This window comes from Pyxicephalus adspersus, chromosome 2, assembly GCF_032062135.1.
Source record: "Pyxicephalus adspersus chromosome 2, UCB_Pads_2.0, whole genome shotgun sequence".
Classification (NCBI taxonomy): domain Eukaryota; kingdom Metazoa; phylum Chordata; class Amphibia; order Anura; family Pyxicephalidae; genus Pyxicephalus; species Pyxicephalus adspersus.
This window is the reverse complement of record NC_092859.1, coordinates 52,821,755-52,843,349: the sequence shown is the minus strand read 5'-3', so window position 1 is coordinate 52,843,349 and position 21,595 is coordinate 52,821,755. Positions and strand designations below refer to the sequence as shown.

At 37.5% G+C, this 21,595-nt stretch overlaps 1 protein-coding gene across 1 annotated transcript in view; it reads left to right on the top strand.

The window, feature by feature from the left end:
- Positions 1–4,211: 4,211 nt before the first annotated feature.
- The window catches only part of FGF18 (fibroblast growth factor 18), a 160,699-nt gene continuing 143,315 nt past the window's right edge, over positions 4,212–21,595 (top strand). The window contains exon 1 of the mRNA XM_072400789.1: positions 4,212–4,781. Coding sequence (XP_072256890.1) covers positions 4,677–4,781 — 105 coding nt within the window. The 5' untranslated portion in view covers positions 4,212–4,676. The remainder of the gene's footprint in view (positions 4,782–21,595) is intronic.

Sequence of the window (21,595 nt, the reverse complement as noted above, 5' to 3'; positions counted from 1 at the left end):
ACGAAACAAAAACCTAGGCATTCAAAAATGTCTAAAATTCCTGTACATGCAGTTGCAAATTCCTGTAAAGGCCTTTTTAGATGTTGGAAATGGGAAAAGTGTTCCACCAAAAAGGAAGATAATAATGAAACAGATATTGTTTGTGCAAAGCCCGTAAAGTTCAATAGTGTTTTTGAGTAGAGAGAGGAAAAAAGACATGCCTTTTATAGCACAATAGAATTCTCATGGTGTTTGAGAGACATTAACGACACATTAACACAATTCTGAAGTCTCAAAAAATCCCCTGAAGAAGCCTCTTTTGGGCGAAACACGTTGGGATTCAAAGAATAAATTATGTCTGTCATTATATATGCATAATGATACTGTGCACTAAGTCACCTATATTTATATTAGTAGGACTGTGTTAGAGCTAGGATCTAGCACAGAAGAGTTATGTCTAGATTAGATTCTAACAACTCTGAATAAATCACCTATATATATTAGACTATTGTGCTATAAAAAACCTGTCTTTTTCCTCTGTACACTCATATACAATTTTTTAGATGTTGGTAACTCTTGAACCATCACCCTAATGAATATCTGACAGTTTGCTTAACCTATGTCTGTTTATCAAAGTGTGTTGCAGATTGCTTAAATATATTTTATACATATGAATTAAAGCCCACATCTACATTTATAAAACATTTTAAATAAATGTTTAACAGCAATTGTAAAACAATATTTTTTTTATCTTTTTTTATTGATTCAAAATGTTGTCATACCATGCTGTTGTGCATTTTCTGTAGTATTTTTCTTTCTTATCTTCACCATAAATATTATACTGATACCCCCTGTTTCTCTCCTCAGTACAATCTCTGGTAAACTTTTTATGTTCTAACATTTCCATCACAATGCAAAAAACAGGGAGTTACTTCTTAATATCCGATAGTTCTGAAACCATTTAATCATTCTTTTATGCTCTTGGGCCAACCATGCATTAGTGGCAGCACATATACATCTTAATAACATACATGTCATGTATTCCAATTTCCAGATAACTGTGTAATGCTTGTTAGTCATCATCAATGCAGTGCAATAATAAAATGGAAGTGATAAAATGTAATTGTCTCCTATTTTAAACTAAATTTATCATTAGACATATTTTTGCTAATGGTAAGTACATTGCATTCAATAATGCAAATTTTATTGAAGTTACAGTACTCCACCTAACAATGTCTTCACTGATATTGCGTTCCTATAATAGTGTATACCTTTTGGTAGATACTGACCCAAGCGTGATCCAGGGTCACTATCAACCTTATTTAAATGCTAAATGCGAGATGACACAGTCATGTAATTCCTGGTTGTGCTCAAAATTGTCTCCCACACAGAATGCATCCTGCCACCCAAAAGCATACTGCAATGTTACAATGAAGTTTTTTCAACTTAGTGCTTTCTCCGCTGTCTCCGTTGGTTGACTATCCCATTTTCTTGTTCAAGGGCCCATATCACTTGGCAGAGCCAACTGCAGGACAAAAATCACTGGTTTAGATGCCTGTAAGGGTGGAATTCTAACCACCATTGTTGGGAGAGGCATTCATCCCACTGATCCCAAATGAATTTATTTCAGCAGAGGTTCCCTGATCTAGAAAGTATTTGAAGGGTTTCTTTGGGGTAAATGGGGTGAGACACTGCATTAGAGAGATCTCTTTCTCCTTCCTGTTGTATCTCTTTTACAGAAAAAAACAGAAAGCCCACTAATTGCATAGTAAAGCTAAAGCTTTAAGTTTACCACTGATCCTAATAAAATGGTTTTAGCAGGGGTTCCATGAGACCTAAAAATTGTTTCAAGGGTTCCTTTATGGTAAAAAGGTTAACAAACAATGCTTTAGAAAAATCTTCTTCCTTTTTGGTGTATCTCTATAACAGAAAGTAAATATAAAGCTACCTAATGGTTTTCTAAAGCTGAAGGTAAATGTGCTTATATTTTGCCTGCCGTGGTTCCTCATTTCCCCTTTCATACTAATTATATTATTAAACAGAACCCCCATGTTTTCAATGCATATTTTTCCTTAGTCGCTGTAATCATATTACTAGCCTATTTTTGCTTCTATATGCAATGTTGACAGCTCATGGCTGATGGGAAGGACCAGTCTGGTGCTAGAAATCAGTGTGGTAGATACCTTACTAAAAACAGGAAACTGTGGTATTGCCTACATGAGATGCAGAACCTCCATGAAATTCAATAAATGGGCGGGTAGAATGAGGTGAGACAGTCAGGCTGTGAAGAAAAGGGTGGGGACATGCTACATGACCTCCAGCCAGGAAATGTGTTTGGCTCTCACTTGCTGCAGCTTCTGATGAACAATGTGAGAGCTTACAGTGTGCAGTGACAACAAAGTAAAGACAGTACAAAAATGAAACCTATACACCTGTGGTAGATGAAATGTATAGCTGGAATTGGATTGGTTAAAGTCACTGGCACATTTTTGTCTCCATTCTTCAGACTATCAGGAAGATCTCCCTGCATTTCCTGATCTGGAGACAAAACAGCAGTTAAAGCGTACCTATACTCAGAATTTTCATTTTACATAAAAGGGTAGAGAACCCCTTTATGGAGGGTAAAAATTCCATTTTTTTTAGGTGCAACACCCTTTTGCCTAGGCGGTCAAGAATGAATGGGAGCGCAAAGCCACCTGGGATACCTACGTCAGGCATCCTGGGAGGCTCTTGGGCGCTCCTTCTAAGCATGCGCAGAAGGAGCCTATTTGCTGAAAGAGAAAATGTTGTCGATCTCATGCATGCGCAGTGAAAATGGCAAATTTTCTTTTCATCCTAAGTCACCTGATCTCGTGCCTGGGTTGGGTGACGTAGGGTGAAGTACCCGGAGGAGAAGACGAAGATGGATGGATGTTGGGAGGACGTGGAACCAGATGCCGGACACACATGGAGTGATTGGACTGCCATGCGGGATTGAAGGTGTGTTTTTGTTTTATTTTTTCGTTTTTGAGTATTTAAGATGAAATTGAAAGGGTGTATCACTCCAGAAAACAATAAAGAACTGACATGTATTGTAACATACCTCCTAAATGTCCCAGATTTAAAGCGATTGTGCCTCTTGCTGAACCTAATCTCCATATTCCTGTTTCCTCCTCAGCTGTTCTTCATTTTTTGATGCTTATTTGCATCTCTATATATTTTTTGACTATTAGTGGTAATTGTTAACACTAAAAGTTTTGGATATTCATTATAGAGGTGTGGCATTTTCCTACATACAGGTAAAAAGTGTCCCTCTTCCCTATCTCCAAAGGTAGGGAGGCATGGCTAAAAAAGTTACAGTAAACCTTACATCCAAACTCAAACTAATTCTGTGAATGGAAAGCTATTGGTGTAACCAATCATTTTTGGATATTCATTATAGAGGAGTGGCATTTTCCTACATACAGGTAAAAGGTGTCCCACTTCCCTATCTCTAAAGGTAGGGAGGCATGGCTAAAAAAGTTACAGTAAACCTTACATCCAAACTCAAACTAATTCTGTGAATGGAAAGCTATTGGTGTAACCAATCATTTTTGGATATTCATTATAGAGGAGTGGCATTTTCCTACATACAGGTAAAAGGTGTCCCTCTTCCCTATCTCCAAAGGTAGGGAGGCATGGCTAAAAAAGTTCTTGCTCAGATAAAAAAAAAACACACACACATTTGCCTTGCAAACGCATTAGAAGAGGAAATAATTTTCTCCCTACAAAGTTATCACTTAATATTAAAGAATAATTGTTAAAACTTGCTCCAAAGAGCCATTCTTTCCTAGGCATAATGTTCTACCCCTTGTGAGAAAACCTTGGATTTTTTTTAAGATGATTCATCCCTTATGTTAGAAATTTGAACTTTTTGTTTTTATTCAACTGGTCTGGTTTAAAGATGACGAAGTGCCTTGAACGCATACAAGATATTTTCACGTGATTAAGCAAGCAGGTATCTTTTTACAGACTTTTTTCCGAGTTGCTCTTTCTTTGTAAGCTACTATTACCACACTTGTTTATCTGAGGAGGAAGCAGGACTGCATGCATACATTATTACACTTTATAGGGAATTGCAGTGCTAGAAGCTGTGTCTATACTTGAAGCCCACACAAGGAAAGTCCTGTGATAATAGTACCGCCGAGGCTGTCAGGTAAAGCACACGTGACCTCCACGACCTAGAAGACCTGAAAGCCATGTGTTGGCTTTTTCCTACCAAAACACCAGGAAACAGGATGCCCTGCAGGAAAAAAAATATATGGACACAAATCCGGATTTAAAGGCAAACGGTATTTGTTGTGCGTGTTATTGAACTTGTAATTATAGTTTTAGACACTGAAGATAGCAAGCTTTTGTACCAACCGTGCACCTCTATCTGTCCAAGGGCTGAGGGTGTGTGCGAGGAAGGGAGGAAGAAAGAGTGAGGGTAAAGGAGGGGGATAGAGAGGCTAGACAGACTTGCTGATGTCTGTGACTCATTCTCAGGCAACGCTAGCAACTGAACTTCTCACCTCATTATAACCGGGATCCCTAGGAATCTACTAGATCACCTTGGCTTGATTGGCGTGACCCTGAACTTCGGGAGTAAATTAGATTCCCGCAGATATGGACTGGGTATTTTCCAGCTGCACTTGTTTCTAAGGACTGTCACCTTTTCTCTTCAGTACCAGAGCAAAATGAACGGATACACGTCCCTTAAGTTCTCCCATGACAGCTCAGTCTGTAGATCGTCTTCATTTCCCAGATGTTTACACGTTATGCTGCTGTGCTTGTGGCTGCAGGTATGTAGAGTAACATATACCCTCCCAAATCGTATTTAGGGTTTTGTTTTCTGTCTGTTTTTTAAAGTACATAAAAATAACAATAAAAGCATGCACTTTTGTTAGTGCTTGTACAGGAAGTCAATCAGCATGCGCAGTTACTACTCTGAATAATGCACTTGATTTTAAGGAATGTCTAGTCTCTGCCTCTCATTTTTTACATTGCTTTCTAAGGAACTTACTTAAATTCCACATTTTTTCCTTGCCAGAAAACGACTACTCCCTTTCCGTTTTTTTTTTCCAATGGAGATGAGATTTTCACTAAATTGATTTTGATATGTGATCACAAGCAAAAAAAAAAAAAGAATAAGATAGAATAATGTAAAGATTTTTGGAAAGGGAGTTTGTACTTGTTTCTAGTGTTGCAGCATTCCAGTAAACTAGAAATGCTTTAAAGATTTTGTTGGCATTACTAGCTACTTTTCCCTCCCTCTCTGTACTTCTTACAGCTAGTACTACACGTGAATCTTTACATGTCACGCCCTCTATTTGAACTGCTAGTTGTTGGCAAAGAAGGTTCAAGCCATTAAAACATTTTTTTTACTCTTGCCTTATTTTTTAACTCGTTAAAGCAACTTAAGGCCACTGGAGCCAGTTAAGCATTCACCTGCTGGCCTTTCCTATTACATATAGTGTCATGAAAGTGTTGGGCTTTTATTGGTAACAGCATCTGAGGTTTAAAAGCTACATGTGTCCTGTAATGTGCAACATAAGTGGAAAATGTATGAGTAAGACTAGATATAACATGTGCCAGATCTCCAATGCTAAATAATTTGACTGATGTTATATTACACACCAGATGCAGTCATTTAAATGTTGATATCTTGAGAGGTATTTGAAAATCACTGTTAAAAAAGCACAAAGGATGAATAATGTATCAGGATTTGTTGGAAGCTGGATATGTTTAAAGCTGCCAGTAAGCATTTGGTAAGACTGGGGAATACACTCTTCCATTAGTTGCTGTTTATTGATTGGTAGATGAATGTAGCTTGGACATTTTCTAGATTTCTGAGAAGCAGATTTTAGTATTTATGGATTGACATATTGCACATTCCCTCTAAAGATAACCTTCTGATAATAAAGAATGGGAAGCTAATCAGGATCTTTTTTTTCTTGTTCCTTTGAATGAGCTGAAATTTGGCTCATTGCCTGGAAAACACTTGCTAAAATCTGATCTTTTATTTTAGCAGCTTGAAAACTTTAAAACTTATTGGCATTTATACAATTGGAACTTGCAATTTTCCAAGGCAATAAAATAATGAAAAAAAGTCTAAACTTGGTGACTATTAGAACCATACTTGAATTTTTTTTTTTGCTGACATTGCAGCAATCTGAAGTTCTGATGTTATATAGATTTATGTTGCTGGATTTATTTATTGAAAAAAATCATTTTAAAGAATATGTTTAAATGTTATAGTCTATGTGTTTCTTTATATCAGGGGTTGGCAACCACTAGATTGTGACCTACCAGTCAAATGCAGCTCCACGCAAAGTACATTGTAATCCAGTTTCCTTGGCAGCTTCACAAGCCCCGACCTGAAACGTTTGTATGCTTGTACTGCCTTCCCACTTTCGCTGCCTTTATGCCTCCGCATTACTGCCCTGCCTGCACACCTGCATTGCTGCCTTGTACACCTGCGCTGCTGCCTAGCTCCACAAATGGCTTTCCCACAGTTTTCAACACAGTGAGCAAACGGGAAGAGTTACAACAAACCACAAGAAGCAGCCAATGGATGAGAAGTTCACATCCAACTCTATTGAAGTGGCAGCTGTTTGACATGGCACTAGTGCTTCCTGCAATGCTTGGTTGCAACAAAGGCAGTATTAGTAAATATTTCAGCTGTTTTAAAATGCTGTATTTGTTTAGTTTTTTTAACAAAGCTTCCTATTTTGGTTCATTCATTGTTCCTGCAATTTTACTGTTTTTTTTATTTTGTTGTTGTTTCCTTTAACTTATTCGCCCACTGATATGCAACATTGAATTGTCAAGATAGTTTTGTTGTAATGATGACATGAAAGTGTATACAGTAAACATCAAATGAATGTGAATGTAGAAAAGAGCTGGAACAGAAGGGCAGAATAATGACATAATATCATATAAGCCCCTCCCTGTGCCGCCTGTGTGTCTGCACTACCTCCCCATCCTGATCCACATGTATGTTAGTGAAAAGTGGTATAATGTGTTCCAAGGGGGTACAGTGGCATAACAAATATACTAGGGAAGATCAGGGGGTACAGCTTGTACAGTACTAAGGGATACCTACCAGACAGGTAGAACTCAAACCAGCAAACTAGGTCAGAATCTAAACCAAAGCAACTAGAACAGAAAATCAGACCAGCTAGTCAAGCTAGACCTCAAACCAAGCAGGCATTTCATAACTCAGGGGAGCCATTGAGGAATGAAATCAAATCAGGTCAACTAGGGCAGAACTCAGACCAGCCAATTAGGCAAGCATGTTACCAGGCCAGCCAAGACAGAACTCAACTTTGCCAGACTAGTAGAGATCTCAAACAAGACAATTAGTCTTCATGATGTTGAAAAACAAAAAGCTAAATTTCCATAGCATTTCCATAGCGAATTGGAACATTACTACACTTTTTTGTATTAAACAGTTCGTCTCAAACCTGATAAATGACTTTCCACCTATGTTAGAAAGCAGAAAGTACAAGAATTAAAAGTTTTGCTAAACACACAGCATGTTTGCTACGTATGCAGAGATGCACAACGATGTCTTTTTATCTCAACTAATAGTAAAGAGGTACTATTTAATGGGGATTCTTGCAGATATCTACAGGAAATGTAATTTATTTTGCTGTTAGAACATTTACAAGCATTAAAGTCATAGCAGATATCATTGTTTTCCTGTTGTTCCAAAAATGTGAACAATTGTAGCTATTTTTCTCTACAGCTTAATAAATCGGTGGATGTGACAGATAGTTTACAATTAGCTTTGTTTTTAGTATGGGTTTTAGTGATTTTACAGTAAGGTTCAAATGGTAATTCCTTTAAGGGGCTTTATCAGGGGTGAAGATGTCTATTCAAATATGCGTTCTCTGAAAATTTTCAAATGCTAAAAGCCTGTTGGCATTACTTCAAATGGAGTTCCTGCTTTTACTGGCAGTACAAATGGATTTACCTCTTTGCCGTACCGGTGCAAGTTTTCCCAAGTCTTTTTCATACCATTGCATCCTGTACCAACTAGCATTTTGTGGTAAGTTTTTTAAACATAAATGATGAAATAAAAACTGTGAATAAGGCTGTAAAAAATTCAGACCTGCTATCTTTAAAGACAGTTGTTCAGAAGATTGATTTGGGAGCTTGAAACATTATGGTGAATTTCCTATCTATATTGAGGTATATTGGCAAAGTCCTCTTTTGTGTCAAGTCTGCTTTCTACTAGCTATAGTAACATTTGTGAAAAGACATAACCAAAGAGCATTTGTAGTAATGCTGGCAATTTTTAACTGGATTCAAGACTTTTATTTTGGTAGTCACTGAAAAACTGAAAAAATCTGAATTTCAAAGCAAAGAAAAATGTGAAATTCACGTTTCTGATTCTGGTCTGCAGTTTCAAAGGAAAATTATTCCCATTTGAGTTAGGTTTCTTGGCAAGTGAAGGCCTTCTTTGCATCAAAAATGAATTTTATCTAAAACAATAACAGGAGTAGCCTGACAGATCACCATCTGGACTCCCGCATCACAACTGGGGCTACAAATTACTCTCCAGACATGAAAAAAATGGCGAAAGAAACTAAATGCCAAGTTTTACAATGAAACAAAAAAGGCAAAATTCATTGATATATTTTACAGTGATAACAAATATACCGGTGTATCCGTGGATTTAAATGCACATCCACAAATCAGTAATTTGCTATTAGTTACTCATGTTTTGGAAATTATGGTACATAGTTGTCAGACTTTTTAATTAGAAAAACTCTATACTCATCAGTGTGTAAAATTATTGCTAGAGTCATCTGTGTAGATGCTGCCCTGGTTGAAAATATATGTGGATGTAGTATACAGATGGATCACACTACATAGTAAGCTAGGAAGTAGAATAAGCCTAGTAAGAAGGCTCCCTACACCGAAGCATAATGAGAGTGCAAGGTTTTTATGGTCAAGTCCATAATATGCTAAATGTTTGGTGTAAAAGGGACAATTTTTCAACAGTTTGATCTGTCTTTTTATTAGACTAAGGCTACATACATACATAGGATCTTTATTGCAGAAAACGATCTTTCATAATCATTTTCAGTGACAGATGAACAAACAAGCATTGTACACTGTTCCTGTTCTGTTCTATGTAGAGCAGAAAGGACAGGACAAGGGACCACCCCACTGTGCTCTCCTCCATTGATATGCATAGTAGTGGTCCCAATCCTTGTTCAGCAATCCTTTATGGAATAATAATGAATGATGATCAGGAATGACTGTTATGCATGTCAGGGGAGGGCACAGTAGGGTGCTCATCCACCCCTCTTCAGGCAGCCCTTACGTACCCACGTCAGATTCTTGCCTAAGGTGAGTAAGTCCATTCATCTTGGGCGATGATTATCTGACACTTGTATGCAGCCTTAACTTCATCCTAATATAAATGTATACTGCATTCATATTTGACTGTATGTTTAAAGGTAGAGTCATGTGAAAAAATTAGGACACCCCATTAAATTTCCCGCTCTTTATTAATAAATGTTAAAATATCGATGTCTAATCTTGATTTTATTTATCTCTGAAAAAGAAAGTGTTTTATTCAGGTAAACAACAAAAAAATAGCCTGATTTACTCATTAAACAAAAGATAACAACATAATCTCACCTCACCCAGCTCATTTGATCTCGCCATGGTTTTTACTCTCACCTCAACAGTCAGGAGCACTCCAAACTAAATGTCTGAGGCTTAAAAAGGGCAAACCTCCTTCAAAATGCCCAGTGTGTTCTAATCATGTGATGTGATACACGTGTGTGTTATTTGAGCCATTTTAAATGGGAATACATTTGGGGGTGTCTTAATTTATTCCTTGGCAGAAATAGCATTTTTGTAGAATTACATTTCCTGAAAATTTAGTTTTCTTCTTTTCTTAGTTTAGTTGTATTACTTGAATCTCCCAGTATTGTTAAAATTGAGAACAATTATCCATATATCCAAGAATGTTCCAAAAACACACAGACTTTTAAAGGGTGTCCCAATTTTTTCAGATGACGGTATTTGATAAAATGCATAGCTTCTTACATTGGTAAAGCAACATTACCAGTGCATAACAACATGGGAGCTAAGAAAGAAAAAAAGAAAATAGAAGGACCTGATGTAAGGCAGTAAAGTTTTACTTTTACATTTTCTAATAATTACCAGCTCTATGGTACGCAAGGTGCGCAGTAAGAGGGGTGAAGAGGTTTAGGAACTGACCATATAGGCCCTAAACTTTCTATCATATTCAACAAACATTTCTTTTTTGCATTATTAGTGTTACCATTAGTAACAAAACAATATGGTAAAATAATATTTTTTGGAATCATTTCCATTTTGAACATTAGCACATATATTCTAAATATTTACTTCAATTATTAATTTACTAATTCCCTACTGCATTATTTGCTTGTTACCATACAGAGCAGACCAATAAAATCAACAACCGCTGTGGTGGAAAAACCAAACCAATAATATACAGTCCAGTTTCAATCAAGCCAAGGTTTAATGATGGGGACGCAGTTATTGATAGTAGGTATAATGGCTGGTTTTGGCTTGTATTCCACTGTATAGGATAAGTGCCCTATTGATGTATACCTTGCAGTTGTGCGCATGGTTTCTGTTTTGATACATCTTAGCTGATTGATCTTCACCACTCTAAGCTTGCCTATACTGTAGCTTACCACAAAGCCCTATAGCATCAATCCTGAGGCAGGAGACACTCATCAAAAGTCCCCTAAAACCTAATTGTCCACAACAATTATGAGCTTTTTATGCACCTAAGCAGGTAGGCTATATGTTATCCAATTAGAGGAGCAGGAAAGGATGAAAATTTTGTTTCACATAGAAAACTGTGTTTTAGTGGACCCTCCTTTTAATTTCCTTTAGTGGGCTTTATTCCCCAGTCCAACCTTAGATATATACCTTTGGGTTTTTTACACATGTGCATTGTGATACACTACAGTGTATATTACCACAAAGCACAATAGTAAAGCATTTCCATGGGTTCTGGTAACATGCTTTACTGCACATTACTACAAGAACAGGCCTGAATAAACTCTTAAAAAGGAAACCCTGGCAACAGATAAGATAATTTTGAACTGCTAAGGTATTATATCCTTACAGAGTAAAGAAAAATCCTAGACTTAACTTTAAAGCAATAATGTCAGTACAGGATCACATGCATACACAAACATACCTGCAGTAGGAAGACTTGTATACATACCTTTCATGCATCTCTTTACTTGAGAGATGATGCTCTACATCTGTCCCAGCTGCTGCAAGTCCTACATACTCCTAGGTGTGTAAATATCTTTTGCCTGCCTAAAATATCTGTTATAAGTTATAGGGCCAGGCTTTTTAAGAGGCAGTCCACCATAAGGCAAAAATAAAGATTTTTTTCAAAAGGTATGCTGTACATACAAATGATCCCGGTCTACCAGACACTTTAAAATGTATTTGTAGCCAAAAGTTGTTTTAGTTTGAAGCAGAACTAGTGAAAATCAAAAAAGCACACTTACCTTTAATGCTGCAGATCGCTTGATGATGCTGAACCTTGCAAGGGTGTTGGACTTAAAAGAAAAAAAAGGTTGAGTTTAGGTACGCTTTAGGCAAGTTTTTATTTTTTTTTGCTGCCTGTGTTATTCCTTCACAGTTGTAACAGCAACAGGTGCCCCCACTGGAAGATCTACGTTTTTGTACTGGCTACAATTCTAAAATTTTGGATTCATCCAACAACTTTTTGTGTTGGTGACAATGGTCACCTACTTGGCATGGACAGCGAGAGAGATTCTAGATATTTCCTTCATGGTCTAAAACTAACATGCCCCGCTCTGGGTGTCCAAGTAAGTTCACCCCAAGAGAAGACTGCAAAATGCTATTAGAAGTCTCACAAAACCCTAAAATGTCATTACGGGTGCTACAGCAGGCTCTTGCTACTGTTGTGAAAGTGCATGCCTCTACAATCATCAATTGCATGGGGGGTGTGCAAGGAGAAAACCCTGGCTCTCTAAGAGAAACATCAAGCTCAGACTGAAGTTTGCCAGGGAGAATGTAGACAAAGACCAGGACTTCTTTAATAATGTTCTTTGAACAGATGAGACTAAATTGATTTGGACACCAGAACAGAGGGCATGTTTGGTGTAAACCAAATATACAGCATTCAAGGAAAATAATTTCATACAAACTATGAAGCATGGAGGTGGAAGTGTCATGGTTTGGGGATACTTTGTTGCAGCAGAACCTGGCCAGCTCATCATCATAGAATCCACCATGAATTCTACCGTGTATCAGAGGGTGCTTGAGGAACATCTATTAGAAAATAGAAGAAAAGCTGAAGCGAAAGAGAGAGAATGGGGAGGAGTACAAAATTTATAGCATCAAAAATACTAGTTATAATTACAATACAAAATTTACATTTTTATTACAGAAATGCACTTAAACGTGGAGATTCCATAAATAATATTCAAGGTGACCAGTTTGCCAAAAAACGTTCACTCTGGTCATCGTCTTCTGCTAACATTTGTTCCCTCTGACTAACATTTTTTAGTTCAAACAGCCAATCCCAGAAGGTAGGAGATATAGTAAATCTCCAAAATCTAGGCATAATCATTCTAGTAGCAGTGAGAAAATATCTTAATATTCCTTTCTTAACAGACCTTAAGGAATTCGGGATCATAAGGGAACAGGGGAATATGGTATATTTGTCTCAAAACAGGTATTATTGATCCTCAGAACCTTCTCCCATAGCCTATATATAGTTGGGCATTCCCACCATATCTGTAGCATACCTGTTTGTTCTAAGCAACGACAGCAACTATCGGAGATCTGATGTAGATCTGTTGGGGAAACAATAGAGAGGATTTTAAAGTTCGTTTTTTGTGCCTTACATTGGATAGAAAATGTATGGGTCAGGATAAAGGCCTTTTTGGAATACTGTGCTGTTGCTTGAATATCTAATTCACACTCCCAATATCTAATATATGGAAGGGCTGCGAGTTACTTTCATTCATAAAAATGCAATAAATTCCAGAGACTACATGTGTTGGGAATTCTTTTTGCAATAAAAGAGATTCAAAGGAAGTATGTGGTCCACACAAAATTATTTTATCTGAAAAAAAGCAACTGTGATGATACAAGAACATTGTTTACATAGTAAACAATGCCAAACCATGAACGTTTGAGTTGCCACCACAGGTGGGAAAGCTGAATGGTCAAAGAGTGGAATTATAGGTCCTGGTTTGGAAGATAGGTATTCTGTCATGAAAGGATTTCCCATAATTTTAACAAATCTCTTTACCATCCCAGGAATTCTATCTCTCTATACTCTATCCAAGGTAACGATCTTAGATCATATTGTGACATTCCTCTTTCCAATCTGACCCAAAGTTTCTGTTCAAAATTATGAAACCAATCAATTAATCTAACCATCATTGCTGCCCAATAGTATTGTACAATATCTGGAAGACCTTCCCCACCCTAGGATTCAGCCCTAACTAGAAATTTTAATGTTATACGTAGAGGGTGGGACTTTCAGAGAAACTGTCTAAAGAGCCCCTGAATACAATAGGGAGTAAGAAAAATAGGAACTGTCTGAAAAAAATCCTAGAATTTAGGCATTATATTCATTTTCAGTTTATGAATGCATGCAAACCAAGAGAGGAAGATGGGTATACCCGTCTAATTTTTTTCTTAAGCTTTTGAAAGAACAGCAAATATTTATAAGAAAAAAAGTTCTTATAATTAGAAAAAAAAGGGAGATTTTAGGGTACATGTCTAAATTGTGCCGAAGTTAAGAAAATATTCAGTAATTCATATTTATGAAAATGTATTTTTAAATTACTATAAATAATAATTGTATTTGTCAAATTCTTGAAGAATTGAAGGTATTGAGATGTGTAGGGACATTTTATAAAGTAATAAATTATCTGCGAAGAGTGACAATTTATATGAATGACCATCAACTTCGACACCCTTTATATTCAGGTTCTGATTTGCCATAGGTAAAGGCTCTACAAAAATAGCATATAAAATAGGAGAAAGTAGACATCTCTGCCCAGTGCCATTGATTGCTATTTTTTGATAGTATCCCATGTATTCATATACAGGCTGTAGTTATTGTGTATAAAGCCGCTATCTATTCCACAGGATTGCCGATTCCCAATGGGCAAACTGTAGGAAAGACCAGCTAACACTTTCAAAAGCCTTTTCTGCGTCTACAGATAGTAAACACATGGGTGTTTTAGATGTCCGTGCCGTGTGAATAAGTAGAATTGATTTTACAGTATTGTCCCTACCTTGTATAAAGCCCACTTGATCTTGATAAATGATATATGGCATGTAAGGTTTATAGATAGGGATATGGGTCCATAGCTACTGCATGAATGAGAATGATCTTTGTCTGGTTTGGGGATAGGGGCAATATGTGCTTCCAAGGTTTGAGAAGGGGAAATGCTTATCCGCTGAAACTGAATTAAAAACCTTTGTAAAAAGGTGTTTAAACATTGATGTACTTTATAAAAATGTGGGAATAAAACTATCTGGGCTCTGACTTTTGCTTTTTTTTTTTTGCTTTTGGACATGTTGCTTTAGTAGTTCCTAATACTGTTAGTTCTGTAAAATGTGAATCCATTATCCCAACTGTTTCAGAATCAAACCTAGGCAAGGCAGTTTCTTTTAAGTATTCTTTCATCAAAAAATTGTGGGCTGGAACAAGTTGCATCAACAAGTTTCTTAAATCTTAGTCTTTTACAGATGTAATAAGATGCTATTATTATTGCACAGTATTTATATAGCGCTGTCATATTATGCAGTGCTCTACAATGTCCATTGTCATGTCACTAGTTGTTCCTCTAAGGCAGGGGTGTCAAACTCAAATACACCAGGGAGAGGGACCAAATTAAAAAATTAGACCAAGTCGCGGGCTAAACTAGAAATTTATTGAAAAGACAATTAATCTCAATAGGAAGTAACAAGTACACATGAGAAGAGCATGCTCTTCTCATGTGTTCTTGTTTTCTTCCTATTGAGATTAATTGTTTTACTTTGCCAGAGAATGCAATGTGAAATCAAATGAATTGCTGCATTTATTTGGGTTCACATTGCATTCTGTGGCACAGTAAAACAATGAATATAGCAATAGCTCTATGATAATTCCTGATAATACTAATCCTGATAATTCCTGAATATTGAGCTTTCCTGTCAGTATAAACTCCACGGGGTCCATGCATAGGCATAGGCACGCATAAAATGCTAGGCCACGCATAGGATAGGCAGAGAGGCCGCTGGTCTAGAGACGTGAGTGATGCCAGGAATTGTAGTAGCGGCACTGTACTTGCGTCTATAGTACAGCAGCTTAATATGAATTGCAGCTGGCCCACAGGAACTACGGATTGCAGTAGCGGTGTACAAACTGCAATTCATATTAAGAATTATTTTGTGGGCCAAAAAAAAAAGGACGTGCCGGGACAGATTTGGCATGCAGGCCAAAGTTTGACACCCCTGCTCCAAGGGGCTCACCATCTAATGTCCTTAACATATGTCATTAACACTGTCTAAGGTCAATATGTGAGGGAAGCCAATAAACCTAACTGCACATTTTTGAGATGTGGGAGGAAACCCACATAAAACACAGGGAGAACCTGCAAACACCATGCAGACAGCATCCTGGCCAAGATTCAAACCTGTGACCCAGCACTGCAAAGGCAAGAGTGCTAACCTCTGAGCCACCGTACTGCCTGATTAGACCTGAGCGTATATATGCCCACACTTAGATGCCCACCATATAATACTGATTATCAATACTGACAATCCATTGGTTGGTATAATTTCCAGACTTTATCTAATCTCTTTGATTAGGCAGTGATTTCTCTGATTGTTCAGGAAATCAAGTATATTGGTACTTTGAAGGATATAATTCTTAGGCCAATCCAACAGCATTAGCTGGGGAAGCTGCAAACCCATTATCAGTCTAGGTAAATCTGATGGATCTCTAAAAACATAATTTCTGCCTCCTCTATAGATCTCGAGATAGAAAGCAAAACCCCCATCGGTAGAAAATATGTTCTCGAAGTTCCATTAACAAGGGTTTCAATGCTCGTCTACGTTCTATTGTATACTTGGATAAATCTAAGCACAGTTGTATGGAGCTTCCTTTAAAGTCAATGGGGCTGTTTTCTCTCGCTTTTCACATGATGTCTTCTTTTATTTTAAAACAAGTATGTACCGCATCTACCTGGTATTTGCATATCCTTACAATTGGGTTGTAGTCCCATGTACCTGATCAATTTCTAGGTCAGTCCTAATTGAATTGTTTAACAATTTAGAATAAATGGAGCGAACCATATTCAATTAAGTAGAGGTGGGAACTGATTCTGGTATCCCACGAATCGTGATGTTTTTCCTTCAGTTCCTATTCTCTGCTTCATCATGCATCATATATAAATTTTGTATCAATGCTTCATGGCGAGATAAAAAATTATTTTTGAGAAGCAATTTGAGCAGGAAGATCTATACATGTTACTTGTAAAACTTGATCAGTTGTAGATATTTGTTGAATAGATTGTTGTAATATCGCAAATTCATTTTTACAACTTGTCTCTAAACAAGAAAGGCTATGTTCAAATTCCTGCCTAGTAGGTAGAGATTTTAAATGTACCTTCCAATCCCAGTCTGCTTCTTATCCTCCGAGATCTGTAAAGTGTGTAGATTCCCCTGGGAATCAGGTTAGCATGCTCTGCTTTGCCTGAGAATATGCATATGCAGAGGAGGAGATTGCAGCTCCCATATCTGTTCCATCTGCTAGATCTGAAGATTGAAGCCACAATTTTGTTGTTTGTGTTGCAATTGCTGGTTCCTCCGTAGGGAAATAACCGGTGATCCCTCTAGTAGAGGTACCTGCTGTTCCTGAGCAATGCTTTGTGTTATCCCTCTGCTTGGGGCCCATCATGACCGTGTGTATAGCCTGAATGTGCGCCACGCTGCAAAACTTGGGCTGCAATCAGAGCTCTCCGAGGACACAGCCTACTCTGCCATCAGCTAGCCTTCTTTTTATAGCTGATCACAAGCACAAATGTGTGCAGGGCAAAACCCCAAAAACCCCTTTTGATTGTGTTCCCATCCCAAGTTGGGGCTCTGGGCATCAGCTCTGCAGCATTTGCCTCAGTATAAATGATACACTTCCAAGAGCTTTGGGTCTTGAACCATCCAAAGGTGCTACTACCAATAATCACCCTTCCCAGTCATCAGGTAGTGAGGATTTACATTTACTTGAATGACATTCTTCTACTGGCTCAAAGCATTACCAACCTACATCAGTGCAAAGCACTGGAGACCATCATTCACATTACCTCTTTTGTTAGATCCATCATGACAGCCTGTCATCTAACAGCTTTGCAGTGCCTTCTGCAGAGTCCACTATGAATACTATTCCCCATGATGCCCATGGTGAAATTGGGCTCACTGGCACCAGAAGAGTTTTTGTACCAGAGTGGCAGGTCCAATCTGTTTTGGAAGATTTCAAATCAGAAATTCATTGTGGGGTGGCCAGATACATCCAACAGCAAGACACCATCACCTCAAAGTGCCCCAAAAGAATGTTTGAATATTGTTACAATAGATGCTAGCCATCAAGGTTGGGGAGCTCATGGACATCTTTGTGCAAGAGCAGTGGGACTTTCCTTCAGATCAGTTTGTGTTCAACATTGTTGGAATCAAAGCTTCCCTCGTAGCTCTTCAAGCATTTGTTGTTTGTTCATAACACCAGAAAGTATCTCCAGTTAGGCAAATGCATGCAATTTGCATAAAATGGCACATTTTTTTGAGCTGGAGCCAGCATGTTTGGAAAATTAGCTGAATTTATTGATGAACAATATTCAAAATAGGATTATGGGGTAAAGTAATCCATACCATGTTGAAATACAGGAAATCTAATAACCAGAATATAGGACATGTTTTTTAAATTCATTAAACAAAACTAGTTTGACCAGAAGTCCTAAATGTTCTGAACCTCTACAAACAGAATTGCATATGAGCTCTTTAAAAGTACAAAGCTTAGCAACTTTGACTTCCTGGATATAGGTGAAAACAACCTACATAATTGGCACCAGTTCGATTCGGCACATAAAGCAAAGAGAAAACAGCAAAATGCATTGAGAGGTATTGGAACTTGGCTTGCCAACGTCAAGCCTACAGTCCTTGGCATTTTCTAATACATACAAAAGTCAGGTCTCACTCAGTTTTTTAGGGAGCCTTCTGTGAGTTCTTCAAATTATAAGTAGGTTTATGGTATCTATCAAAGACCTCAGAGACACAGTATAGGTTCAATCTAACCCGTCTGACCTTAAATTAATTTAGAAGGGCTATCCTGCAACATTTATGTTTAAAAATCTTTGAATGAAAAATTCAGCCTTCCAACCTTGTGGATTTTTTTTACTATATATCCTACGTGTGCTTCCACGCTGCTGCAGGCGTACAAAAATTGTATACTCACCTTTTGGTCATTTTGTACAAAAAGAAAGAACAGTATAGTTTTACCCTATACAGTTACCAGACTATATTTTCACTCTAAAAGGTCATTTATGGCGCAGTCTTTGCATTTGCATCACGCATGATGCATGTTGCATGTTTTCTGCACATTGGAATAATCTGGATTTTGAGTATATGATTTACCAATCCATTTGTGTGTCCTTGTGACAGCAAAGGGCAGTGAAGCATAATCTCCTAGCCACACAGAGTAACAGTGAAAGGAAAAGAAGGGTGAAAGAGAAGGAGTCAGACCCCATACATTTGTAGATGCAGAGAACATAACTGGGTAATAAATTTATAGGAAATCACACCAAAGACTGTTGATCCAGGGAATATTTGATTGCCGTGGGAATACAGATACATTTTGTGCGTATAACTGTACATATAGTTTTCTGTTGTGTCTTCTTTAGGGAACAAATTAGTCTGCCGTTGGTCATGATCCAATTTAGTTTATGCTTGGTAAAATCAAGGGGGATAGATGATGCCTTCCAGTAACAGGCAATCTTGTTACGGGCCGCTAATATATTTGACTAATCTACAATGTGTTCTAGGTACCGATTCTGTTTATTTAGAAAATAAAACGCTCTCTATCCTTTTCAGAATATTATTGTGTGTAATTGTAAAGATAAGGGCATAGTATAGATACGAATCCAGAATCTTTGAACTTTAGGACATGACCATTATGCATGAAACATGGTGCCCGACCGTCAACATCCTCTATAACACGATAGAGAAATGGTTGAATTAAGTTTATGAATCCAGGCGGGCACCATGTACCATCGTAACAAAACTTGTTCCTTCTTTAAATCTATGTAAGTATTTTTGTGGAAAATTGTGCAAATATGCTGTTTTTTTCATGAGGTGAATACTAGGTCATTTTATATTTAACCTGTACAGCTGTGCGAGAAAATAAGTACATACTTTTTTATATCTAAGATTTACCATATCAGAACATAATAAAAATGTATTTTCTTTACAGGTTTTAAAATTAGGTAAAGACAAGTTAAAACGCAGGAGCACTATGTAAAACATTAACTACCTTACCACTTCCATACAAATAAAAAGTGTAATTAGCAGTCAGGTGCTGCTTTTTAAATGCACTTGATTCATTCATCATCAGTAAGTGTGACCACACTTATAAAAGCAGGGGTTTTGGCAGCTTGCTAGTCTGGAACATTCAGATGTGTAATAATTCAATACCAAGGAAGAAAGAAATCAGCAATGACCTTAGAGAAGCAATTGCTGCTGCCCTTCACTCTGGAAATTATTTTACACTAATTAGGCCATTTTAAAAAATTTTCAAGTCCATCATTCTACAGTGAAATTGCTCATTCACAAATTAAAAACATTCAAGACAGTTGCCAATCTTTCCAGGAATGGATGTCATACCCTAGGAAATTTACATCAAGGCCAGGCTGTGCAGTGCTAAAAAGTTCAAGAGCTACTTATTCTTCAGGCTTTAGTTAGCATGGTAATGATGGAGTTCATAACAACACAATAAAAAAAAGACTGAATAAGTATTGTGAAATTGGGGACAGCACTAATGTCACATTTTCCCTTAAATGTAAAGGGGTGCAGGCTAGAGTCCCCCCTTAGGACCTTTGTCTAAAAGTAAAGAAACAAGATCATACATTTTTCCTTGATCAGATATTCCTTTCTTTGTCAACCAGCATCCTTCCAGACCTATTAGTTTACAACAGGAATTGTAAAAGTTAAAATTTTATGTCACCGGGTGTTATAAAACTCGGGACCTGGCAGATAAGGGTAGTAAAGTTGCTTCTGACTGACTTCTGATCTGAACACATTTATTATTAATCTTCATATTTTCACAGCACAGTTTGGCACAAAGTTGTATACAAGTTGGTCGATTCATAATTGGATCGTTATTATGCCTAATGTGAGACCAAGAACACCTTACCTAGGCCTCTGGAAGAACATCTTTAGCCTGTATTGGTGAACCATAAGTTCCAGACATGCCTAGTTTGGTCTTTATGAACTCCATATTTCGTGCTAATAAATTGAGGGTTGACAGTTTCTAAAACCTAAATCTGGAAAATTATGAATCTTGCTAAAATAGGAGCACCCCATTCCATGTGAACACACCTCCCAGCCCTCCTACACCTTGCTGGTATTGGGTGGACCTATTAGTCCCTCCTCTGTGTATAGGCATAGAAAAAGCCATGTAAGCCTAGCAGGGGGTTTTCTCACTGATACCATCTTGTTGCTGAGGACAACGGCATTGACGGTTTGAGCAATGCAGGGAGCCCAGTGACTCTAATCTACATCAACTTGGACCAAGGAAAAGCAACTTTCACTTAAGTATTATTTCACAGCTAATCCCTTTTATTTTACTATAACTATTGTTCTGCTATTGTTCATTAATTATTTTTTATTTTTCTGTACTTGTTTATGCACTGTGTTTTGTTATGTCTTTACCTATTAAACACTACTTCTGTCTAAGCACGTGGTGGCAGTCTACATGTGAGTGTGTGTTTGGCAGGGTTATCAAATTGGTTAACCTTGCCCCATGATGTCCCTTCTCAGCCTACTGAAGCTTGAATTATTGCTGAGTGTGCTGGAAAATCTATGTGCAGGGTGACGGCTGAGAAAAGGCTTTCGTTACAAGTATGGCTAATTTAGAAGGGTTGCCAGAAGAAAACTTTTTCTCTCTTAAAAGTACTTGGCAAGACAGCTTAGGTTTTTAACGTTACATATGAACAAATTACAACATTTTTGGAACTGTGTTCTTTGGACAGATTAGACCAAAATGGAGATGTCTGGCCACAAAGTACAGCTCAACTTTGGAAAAAACAAACACAACATATCAGCACATAAACCTTATTCCAACTTTCAAGGATGTTGGTGGATTGGGTGATAGTTTGGGCTTGTTTTGCAGCTACAGGACCTGGGCACCTTGCAGTTATTGAGTTAACCACAAAATCCTCTGTATACCAAGTTATTCTAGATTTAAATATGAGACCATCTGTGAGTCAGCTAAAACTTTGCTGAAATTAGGACATAAAGTCAAAATGGTCCCCAAGCACACCAGCAAGTCTACAACAGAATA